Below are 11,554 nucleotides of genomic sequence, written 5' to 3'. Positions count from 1 at the left end.
TACTCAATTAAGGATTTAAAGGTTTTTCATAAAAGTAACAAAGGGAGGGTTACATAACTCGATCAGGCTATGCCTGGATAAGGATTACATGTTATTCCACACTTACAACAAGGACAAACAAGAGCGCATACTTTCATTAAACTAGACGATGTAAAGATGCAAATGATGGCATGAAAAACCACTCTATGCACAGATACTGGAATTGCTACAGAGCTTTATTTCCTTGGCCTTTTCTTTCACGGCTTGAGTTTCTCAGGGAAGTGCTGCAAGGAAATGAAGAAATAAAAGATCAGTTCGGCATATCGTAATACTACAAATAGTTAATAATTAACATTAATAACATTTGAAGTCAGCTGTGTGGCTGCATAGAGTAGGGTGCTATTTATGTACCTTCTGGATGAGGTAGGGATAGTATGGCTCCTTGCTTTTGCTATACAGGTCATATTTGCTGCATGTAAGGCAGTCAAGTTAAAACGATGTTCCAACCAATTTATGTTGTTAATCCAATGAATTTCTAGGTTAATTAGCTTTCGTTGTAAGTTAATTCTGTCATTTCTTTTGTGCACAAAATGGAAAGGGAAGATCATAGTTGAACACTTCGAGCCACGTCATCATCTCCTTGTCCTCATCATTCATCAGGTAAGTATAAGATCCAGATCGGTGTAGGGCTGTCCGAATCAAATTACCAAAAATTTTCAATAAAATCATCCCAGCAAGTAAAAGTTTGCTCCAATCCTTGCTCTCTAATGGGAAATCTTTGAATTACAGGACTTACCATAGAAGGAATGGAACCTGATGATAAAGAGACCAGCTGGTGGGAGAGTGGCGTTGTTACCCTTGGCAACCTGTCAATTTATAAAAAGTTCCAATGTCATATCACTAGCAAGTAAATAGAAGAACTTGATACGATAAAAGCAAAAGAAAAGAAGTTAGAGCTGATATAACGTCAGAGGAGTCACTCACCAGATACATATATTCATCATGGCCCCATGACATAGTAACATTATCAGGCCCAGAGTTCTCTCGTGTAGACGCCCAACTCTGTGTTGAGTGCTGGGTTCTGATAGTCCGGATTTTCCTTGAAAAACTGACGGTAAAGGAAATTAGTTGAAATTGGTTTTCCATCACATTAATTCTGAAAGAGAACATTGAACTGTGAACTGTAAGGAGATAAATTTACACATGGTGGTGCACAATGGCCTCGTCAAGAGCATATCCGAGAGGAAACGTGTCACCTAGCAGTTAATTAGAAACACACGCCACCAAGTTACACTCAAGCTTTAGAGAGCCTATGTCCCATTGATTTATCATCAAAAGTTTGGCTCACTAAGCTGATGACGAAAGATCAAACGTACCAACGACAGCCCATTGTGGCTGAGCACCGAATGAGGGATGCAGCAGAACTTTCCCCAAATCTGCAACGTGTGCACATTTTAAACATTAGCATTTTGCACGTGCAATCGTTGTATGTGTAATATTTGTTACTATATGCATGCAGTGAATATTGGTTGGTGGGACTAATTATGGACCGTCGATGAGGGCTGTGAGATGGAGCCAGTCGTCGTCAGGGTAGTCCTTCTGGATGGCCTCGGCTACTCTGGAGGAGGTGCTCGAGTTGAGGCTCGTCGAGATCGGGGTCACTCTCGTCAACGAATTCGTTGAGTAGCTCGCAGCATTCCCAGATGCTCATCACTGCCTTGTCAAGTTTCTCGTACTCCTCTTTCTTCTTCTTAGCCTGTGACATTATTTATAATATCAACATCAGCAATTCGTCTTGCACTTGTACAAAAAAAAAAAGGGCTCGTAATCACTGAGTAGATAACAACTAATGAATTGGCTGTTGCTAAATATGTAATACAGGAAAAATGAATCACATTCGGTGCATTAATAGCGAATAAAATGTTGTTACGATATAACCAAAGAAAGTTATCCAAAAAAAAAAAAATAAGGAACTAAATATAGCCAGAGAAGAAGGCTTCACAAATTCATAGGTTGGATTGATGTGATTCTTTCTGTAAATTTCCAGGACGATCTCTCTTCTCAAGCTTTCCTTCTCATAGTCCCTAGGAACGATTGAGACAGGCATTTCTCCATAAGTCATCCGGAGATTGTATAAACGGAAAATGTACTAGCTATCAAATTGAAACTGAGCGTTAAACCTGAAGCTATGGCCAAAGGCATTGCTCTCCGGATGAACAAGGCCACCACAAGCTGCATTTCTCTCACTTGCAGCTTCCGCCCTCTCTTCATATTTCTGGTTTTCAACTACGGTGGCAGTGGCGGCGGTGTTCGCATTGTCAATAACGGGCTCTCATCAGAACAACGGGAGAGAAACATCAAACTGATTTAACATCAGAAAAATATATCTTACAACGTGGAACCGAACTGAATATTGAAAACATACAAAAAGCATAACGTTTACGTTGGCTGATAGAAAGATTAAAAGGGTTTTGACAGAAGAATAAGAGCTGAGACCAAATGAAAGAGACAGTGTACCAGGAACAATAACCGTCATGGTGGCAAAAGGATATCAAAGGGGATGGAAAATATTGCAAGCGAGAGGCAAAGGAAAGGAACTATGGTGAGCACAACGAAGAGGCTCCCTTATTGCAGGCTAGGTTCTTGGCATGGCTTGGTTGAGACTTTAGCAAAGGGGCATGTTGTTGAGATGAAATTACGACTTATGCCACTTTTGTTAGCCAATGCACGGGAATAGTCCTCATCTTTCCTGTGATGTTCTTTAAAACAATTCAGGGTTAGAGATCATGCGTGGTTTTGGTAAGTTTTATGTTTTAAATGTTATATTTGATTTATGCCTGCAAAGAAAAAGAAATGATCAATCATCTGTTTTGCTGCATCCAGATTGTATTGGCAAAAGAATAAATAAATAAAAATTAGGAGGTAAATGTTGATTCTAACAAGCAAATGTTGGCTACAACTAGCTACATCATTAAAATATTTAAAAGTTTTACTTAATGAATTAAATTTTGATAAGGTAACACAATGTGATTTCTTTAATTATAATCGATAATTCCTAATGAATCAAATACAAATTTATTTTGACAAAATATGAAAATGCATTTATAAAATTAATATTAAAAAACTTAAAAATTTTAATTTATGACGAAAACAAATGATGACATGAAATTCCATGACCTCATCTTATAACGGTTTAATTAAAAAAATGTTAAAATTAAAAAAACACGTAACATATTAATTGTAGTATTCATATCATTATCTTATTAATTTTATTAAATAAACATAATATTAAATATATATCATAAAAAATATGTATGAGAAAAATAATAAAATATAGTAATCTCATATATAGAGTCATAGTTTTAATATAAATATAAATAAAGAAAAATTTTAATATTTTTCCCTAAACCTCATTCTAACCATAGAACTAAGATGAAGGCGGTTTTTCGACCCGGTGCCTTCAACTAGAGACAGTACCAAATAGTGGCATTGTGGCAGTTCCAAATAACGTTTAGGGTAGAAATGTAATTAAGGAAAACGATGGAGATAGTGACAATCTAAGGTTGTCTTTCCCTAAATCCAATTAAATGCACATGTGAAAATTACACGTCAGACTTTTGTTGGTTTTCATCAACCTAAAGAATTAAACAGATCTTACGTGTCCATTTGCTAAGCCCTCAATCCCTGTTAATTCTCAACCTCCTCTGCCACGTTGCCCTTCACCCTCTCTGCTCTGATACGCCTGGCACGCCTTGTCCAAAGGTGGCTTTCACTAATTTCTTCTATTTTAATTCTAAAAAAAACATGAATAAATAAGTTCGAATAAAATTTCATCTGCAAATGGAATTACCACATGTGAAAATAATTTATATCATTGAGATAATTCTTTTATGATTATTATTATTATTTGCTAAAGAAGATATTAATAATTGAAACGTAAATGCGAAAATATCCCAAAACTCTTACCACAAAGAAAATACTCCTTAGGCTTTGCGGGTTAATGACAAAGGACTTGACCTGTCTCCTTTTAAGAAAAGGGAACTAATCTTGAGTTTGAAATGTTTAATTAAATGAGTTGAGCTTGACCTTTTAGAAAAACCCTTGCTCTAATTAAAACTCGTGAAACCATGCTCTTTAATATGATAGGTTATCTTTATCACTATCATTGTTATATTATTAATTCATAAAATAAGACTTGCGTGAATATTGTTTTAATATTTTCATATCATTAATGGTATATAGTATTATTAATTAAGTTAATTTTAATATTGGGTCGATGTCATGACAACTTTAATTTGTTGCTTATAGATTTCAATTTTCTTGTCTCGCATCATTTACGCATGGATTCAAGTCCCAACTCAATTCTGAGAAAGGGATGGATTTCAAAATTATCTTTCCAGGAAATGACCAAATTAAGTGACAAACATCTTGAAAATAAAGGGATGTTAATTCTTATATATAAATAAGCGAAAATGACACATGAATTATTCGTACTAATTTGTTAAGTCATATATTACAAGAGCGGAACAAGGTAAAAATTATCCTATAACGAATCAATTTGACTACCAATGGACAATTAATTTCTAACACACAAGTCTTGTACACGACAGTTTGACTTTGATCACAGCTAAGCAATTGTTTTGTAAAATACTTAAACTCCATCAAATTCTTTCATCTTTATCTTTCTTGCTTCTTCTTCTCGTCCAGCTCGGGCCGTCCTAGTTTCTCCTTAAATCGCATAAGTTTATTCATAAATCGAAAACAACAGCCATATCCCACCACGAAACTCTCATTTCCGGTCAATGAAACCCCAATAAAAAAAAGGTTATTTAATTCTTTTATTTATTTCCTTTAACACAAAGAACTCTTTCATGAGCATGTTATAAGAGGCAAAGTTAAGGTGGTGGCGTCACTCTTAGTTTTTAATTTTTTTATATATAAAATTTAAAATATATAAATTCAAAATTTTATAAAATTATCTTTTAATTATTGTTTATATAAAAATTTAAATTCGTCAATACATGTTATATATATATAATATATATTTAATTTATGCCAAAATTAATAAAAAATTATTAAGCATCCACATATTAACAATTTGTAATTGTAAGCATCAGACAACTTTATAACTCTTGTTGAGTTTAGGTTAACTAGAATTATAGATCTTATTTAATTAGGATTTTTGTTTATGTACAATATTAAGTAGTTGTATGGTTTTAAACTTCTTATTCCACATAAAGTCTTAATCACATTTTACTTTAAACTTTTATACGATAAAAGTAAATTTTTTTAAGCTTTAGAATTGCAAATAGTGCTTTGAAATCTCTAAGCTGCTTTGAAATCTCTAAGTTTTAGAATTGCGTTTTGAGAGTCTTAGAGAAATGACACTTTGTAACTTTGTCTTTTGCTCTAAGTGAAATTCTAAGTCGAGCTAAAGTGGTTTGGGTGATTGGGAGGTTATTGAAAAAGAGTGTGCAATTAATTTTGGGTTGGTTTGAGAAGACATATAAGTCAATTTATTATATTTAATTTTTTAATAATATAAGAATAGTTTTACTTCGTGGATGTAGGTAAGAGATCGAATCACGTAAATTTTTATATTTTTCTGTTTGCTTGATTTCTCTAAATTTTATCTTTATTATTTTTTTAGGTAATTTTCATAACAACTCTCGAATCAAATCAAATTAACATAATAATCTATTAGCCAAATATGGCACTACTCTAGTACCGTAATTTAAATATTACATAAATGTAAAACTTATGTAGATAGAAACTTCAATGCTTTAACAAGAAGCACCCCCTCAATTTCTCACAGGTTCATCTCACCTTCGCATTTGTAGTTTCTTTGCCTTGGTGCATGCCATTATTCTAACATCTTTCCACTTCCCATGATGCCTAACATGCCAAATTAAAGAAACATGTTTTCCTTTGGTAACGCACCAACTACCATGTTTATTAGCGAAAGCAAAGCTACGCGTCGGTTTCCAAATATAAAGAAAAGCGGCAGCTGGCTGAATGAATTAACAAAAATATCTCCGCTGGCATCCTCTCTGATCCGAGGAAGCAACTTGCTCATCTACTGACAATGGAACAACCCCTCGTGAAAAAAACATCTTTTAAGTGTATTTGTCGGTGAATGACGTGGCATAATCTCAACCGTCCGTTCACTTTTTTTCTCCCACGTGTTTTTGAGCTGTGATTAAATGCAATAACAGAGCTCAGCCGTTGAAATAAACCCACTCCACTTCGAGTTTCCATCAGAAGAAGTCAAATCGACTCGTTGGCCATGACTAGATGCCGCGTCAGTTTGAACCAACTTACCATAAGATACGTTATCCACGTAGAGCTGAGTCAGGCTCCTCCAATTTTTTTTTTATTTCTTTTTAGGACTTGTGAGTAATCTTAAGGTAAACGCATTCTCATTTTATTATCTTTCATCCTTGAATCAGAAACTCAAATTTAAGCCTATGAAAATCTTTATATGAGTTAATCTTAATTTCTAGATAATTGACTAATCAAAGAAATTAAGCTATTCTTATCATAAAAATGGTTTAAGATAACTGGGTTTACGTGTGATAATCTTATCGACCCAGATATTTCAAAGTTGGATAAAAGAGATAGACCGGATAAAAACATATTTTCGGATAAATTTACAGGTGGAAGAAAATGATTGGAAGTTGAGGGCCACGCTCATTCCTAAGGCGTGAGTCTGGCGTGATTAGATCTGATGTTTGGATTATCGTCAACGTTTCTATTTTTTGAATAAAATAGTTAGGGGAAAGAAAGTAAGATTTTCAGTTGAGGACATGAAACATTCCAATTGACAAGGAAGGACTTTTTCTATGTGACTATAAAAACTCCCCCCTCATTGCAACATCACCTGCCACACATAACACAAGTCATTCAATTGAGCTTTTCTATTGGTTTCTTGAGCTTTTCTGGTAGATTTTTTTTTTGGCTACAGAGGGAAAATGACTATCCTTATTGAGAAGCCTGAGATAGGTATATTCCCTTTTTTTTTTTCCTTTGGTCATGGAGTCTGTACTAAAAATGAGTTCGGGAAACAAGTAACAGTCACTAATTGTCTGCAATTTATTGGTTTTTGCTTTTAATGTTTAACAGAGTCTCAAGCAGAGTGCCAGAGGCATGTCGAGGAAGATAATGAGTTGGTGTTGGATGGTGGATTTCCAATGCCAACGTGCCTGTCAGATAATGGATTTTTGGCACCAGAAATCAATTCATTTGGCCACTCCTTTAGGTATATGAACTGACCAAGAACTTATCTTTGAATGTCCCGGACTCCCGGTGGTTTAGTTTCCATTGAGAGAAAATCTTAAATGGGACAACAAGAAAAGTTGAAATGATTTGCGCTTTGCAGGGACTACAATGCAGAAAGTGAAAGGCAAAAGAGCGTGGAGGAATTCTATAGGCAGCAGCACATTAACCAGACATATGACTTTGTAAGCAAACTTGGAAAACATGGCTGCAAATAATTTTTAACAAGGGAGCTCTGTCCGTGGTCTGATATTTGTGAACTTCCAATGAAAATTAATGCAGGTGCAACAGATGAGGAAAGAGTACTCCAAACTGAACAGAATGGAGATGAGCATATGGGAGTGCTGCGAACTCCTCAATGAGGTCGTGGATGACAGTGATCCTGATCTGGATGAACCACAAATTCAGCACTTGTTGCAATCAGCTGAAGCAATTAGAAAGGATTATCCTGACGAAGACTGGCTGCATTTGACTGCTCTTATTCATGGTATATACCCGATGAAAATTCCCTTTGTTATATCCCAAGGCAACAGTATTTTGATAATTAACGCAACTTCCATTATATTCATGTAAATCCGTAGCCATATTTTGACTCTATCCATGGAGCTATCCCACCAAATCTTCATAGAGATGGTCCTGCCTTATTGGATAACTGCCAGAATAATAGCCCCCTTGAAACTTAAATAAAATAGATAAAAAAACAATGGGTTTATCTAAAACGGCTACTACAACAAGAAAAAGGAATTAATCAACTTGTTCCATGGATGCCAGATCTTGGAAAGGTTCTTCTTCTACCTAAGTTTGGAGGGCTTCCCCAATGGGCAGTTGTTGGTGAGTATCGACTTTACAGTCATGCAAATTAATTTATAAGATTATTTTCATTGGTTTGAATGATTCCAATTAAACAATCAACGTAATGTCAATATTGCAGGAGACACATTCCCTCTTGGATGTGCTTTTGATGAGGCCAATATTCACCACAAGGTCTTTTTTCTTTTCCCCCCAAAACTATGCCAGCTAGCCAAATCAATATCTGTTACGATAATGCATAATCAGCTAAAATAAATCCACAATCTTTTTTTTTTTTTGGTTCAGTATTTCAAGGAAAACCCAGATTGTAACAATCCCGCTTACAACACTAAGAATGGGATTTATTCCGATGGCTGTGGACTAGACAATGTAACGATTTCATGGGGGCACGATGACTATATGTACTTGGTACGTGATACCTCTTTGTTTAACTTCTCAAATTTTTAATTACTTAAATTAAAATTTTATAATAATAATTAATGGTCGTGTGTTTTCAATTTATGCAGGTAGCTAAGGAAAATGGAACTACTCTACCTTCAGCCGGGTTGTTCATTATCCGATATCATTCCCTTTATCGTAAGCACTCATATTTGGTCATTAATATTTCTTATAAATGTACAATTTAAATTGTATTAATTAGTATTTAATGCAAATATTTTCAACCCTAATTCTGCAGCTTTACATAAAGAAGAAGCATACATGCACTTACTAAATGATGAGGATAAGGAAAATTTGAAGTGGCTCAGAATATTCAAGTAAGCCTCAAATTTATTTGACTTTTTATTTTTGTTTTACATATATGGTTAATTATTAAAACCCAAATTAATATTTATTTTGTTGCAGCAAATATGACCTTTATAGCAAGAGCAAAGTCCTTGTTGACGTTGAAAATGTCAAACCATATTATCTTTCACTTATTGAAAAAGTGAGTGCCTATTTTATATCACTTTTTTGTCTGCTAAATTTCCACCTTTGAGTTCTTTTGTTACCTGAAAGTTGATTGATTGACTTTTTGTTTCAGTATTTTCCGTCCAAGCTCAAGTGGTGAAAACTTTGATTAGCTCAAGTTTTCTGAAGGATGTGCTGCGTAAAGGGGAATTATAAGAGCCTTGGTTCTTCATTTTTGCAACCAATTATATGATTTAAATCATGTGTTTTTGAGTTATGTAAAAAATAAATTCAAAAGTCGTGTGTTTTTTTTTTCTTTTTCCCCCTTTGTAAACAAAGTTGTGTACACTATTGCTCAATGGAGAAAATTAATATAAAAATATTATTCCTTTAATAATTCCTTTGGCATCGGATGGCTTAACTTAGGCGCATGGTTAATCAAGAATTACGGGAGAAAAACCTGATATAGGACACTATTAATTTATATAAATTAAGGGATTAATTGGCTAGTTAAATGAATCTATATATAATATAGCCCTGTCCCCTAAATGATGCCCAAAGATTCCATATGCGTTGCCTCTCATTCTCTGATTTTCAACCACATAAATACAGAATACAAGTGGTTTTCACCGCCTGCACCCTTACCAAAATCATTTAATTTAAATAAAAGATGACAAGTCATATGCCTTGTGAGGAGATTCCACAATTTTATGGCCCGTTTGATCTTCTTTGTTTCGACCGCTTCTTCTGAACAAAGTTATTGATAGGAGAGAAACCAAAATTTTGCTTCCATCAAGGAAACATTTTCTTCCTCTCGTCATATAATATTAATCTATCTATATATATATATATATCATCTTACTGCCTTTCGTTTGACATCTCCTATCACAAATCATTAATCTAGCTTTCTTCTCACTTCTTTTAGAGTTCCATTCTGGTCAAAACTTGGCATTAGAGTTTTAGTTCCATTCTACCTTTCGTTTGTTTTTTCTTTACCCTTTCATTGATTTATCACTAAATTGATGCAGAAATCAGCATATGGGAATGCTGTGAGATTCTCAATACCATTGTAGATGATAGTGACCCTGACTTTGATGAACCTCAAATTTAGCAGGCACTGCAGTCTGCAGACAGCCGAACCAATCAGAAAGGATTACCCTAATGAAGACAGGTTGTCCTTGACAGCTCTTATTCATGGTAATTAAATAACCTATCAGAATTCCTATATACTATATCAGGAAAGAAACAAATGGTTCTAAAGAGTTTGACATGTATAAAATTCCTTGCGTAAGCAGCTAATTAATCAGCTTGTTCTTGCCTGGATTTGGGATCTCCAAAGATTCTTAATCTGCCTCAATTTGGAGGGCTTCCTCAATGGGCTGTTGTTGGTTAGTATTCTGTTTTGGCCAATCGAAAAATGGGATTTATTCAATTAGCGTTACTATTATTCTTATATTTTCTTTATTGTGATTTTATTTGATTGAATGGCCAAATCAACATATTGCAGGAGATGCTTTCCCTATTCGATTCACTTTCCATGAATCTAATGTTTACTGAGCCTGACTACTTTGGGAGTTTACTCTGTTGGCTGTTGCTCAATCAGAGGAAATTTTTTTATTAATAATATAGAGGATCATTTTAAATATACATATATATATATATATATAATAGCTACTCAGTCATAAAAATATGAAGCAGCAGTAGTAGAGAAGAACATGTAAATATCATGGGGGCATGATGATTACATGTACCTGGTATAGCCTCCTGCATCCTTAATTTCTCCTTTAAATGTGGTTGAAATAATAATAAACCATCAGTTAATCAATTTGCCTTCTTATATCTGCAGGTGGTTAAGGAACACGGATCAGCTCTACCTTCTCCTGGGCTATTCATCATCCGATTCCACTCCTTTCATGGTAAGCGTTACCTTTGAAGACTTTTATTATTTCTACAATTAACATTTCAAACATATAATGGAATGCTTTTAATGTACCTGCTAAAATGAGGAGGAGAATGAGAATCTGAAATGGCATCATACTTTCGAATACGCTTCAATGCCGAATTCATAACCTTTCCTTTTTCATTTTACATCAACAGAAGTTAATTTGTTTGTAGATCTTATGAAGCAAATATGATCTCTTCAGCAAGAGCAAAGAGCACCACGACCTTGAACAGTTGAAGCCATGCTATCTTTTTCTAAATAATTAAATGTTGTTGATAATTAGTTTAAATGTAAGTATATTATCTTTAAAAATGCCAGACAATCTTGGAACTTGTAATACAAGCTCTACACTATAATTATTTATGATGGGTTCTCTGCCTTTTAATTTTTTTTAAATTACATTACATTAATCATTGAAGGTTGAAGCTGCAAATCTTAGGATTAATTCATAATAATTTCATATATCAATGGAATAGCAAATTAGGTTATTTTCTTCTTTTTAGTATTTACTAATGAAATAAACATGAGCAGAGTCAACCAAAAGGAAAGAAAACCTCAAAATAAAAAAAAAGTTACTAGTATTAATGAAACTTGAATTGGGCCTGAAGTTCGGGCTGAAGCCCAAGAAAAGGCCTTGAGAAACCCAAATAACTGCCACGT

At 34.2% G+C, this 11,554-nt stretch overlaps 1 protein-coding gene and 1 pseudogene across 2 annotated transcripts; one reads left to right on the top strand and one right to left on the bottom strand.

The window, feature by feature from the left end:
* On the bottom strand, positions 1-2,236 carry LOC110410669 (inositol oxygenase 1-like; annotated as a pseudogene). The gene is made up of 10 exons (XR_016350869.1): positions 2,160-2,236; positions 1,982-2,063; positions 1,530-1,735; positions 1,356-1,415; positions 1,183-1,235; positions 964-1,087; positions 776-845; positions 596-668; positions 391-448; positions 1-263 (listed from the first exon to the last, which is right to left on the bottom strand). The product of XR_016350869.1 is annotated as an inositol oxygenase 1-like (transcript).
* Positions 2,237-6,820: 4,584 nt separating this feature from the next.
* On the top strand, positions 6,821-9,349 carry LOC110411619 (inositol oxygenase 2-like). Its single transcript, XM_021421853.1, has 11 exons — positions 6,821-6,981; positions 7,102-7,237; positions 7,358-7,439; positions 7,537-7,741; positions 8,026-8,085; positions 8,186-8,238; positions 8,350-8,472; positions 8,571-8,640; positions 8,741-8,819; positions 8,908-8,989; positions 9,086-9,349. Exons 1-11 carry the CDS (start codon positions 6,951-6,953, stop codon positions 9,110-9,112), a joined length of 948 nt encoding a protein of 315 aa, XP_021277528.1. The 5' UTR covers positions 6,821-6,950; the 3' UTR covers positions 9,113-9,349.
* Positions 9,350-11,554: the final 2,205 nt, after the last annotated feature.

The sequence above is a fragment of the Theobroma umbraticum genome, unplaced genomic scaffold (assembly GCF_002168275.2).
Source record: "Theobroma umbraticum cultivar Fairchild unplaced genomic scaffold, ASM216827v3 scaffold_56.0, whole genome shotgun sequence".
NCBI classification, from domain to species: domain Eukaryota; kingdom Viridiplantae; phylum Streptophyta; class Magnoliopsida; order Malvales; family Malvaceae; genus Theobroma; species Theobroma umbraticum.
Note: the sequence above shows the minus strand (reverse complement) of the source record. Positions and strands in the feature narration are given on the sequence as shown.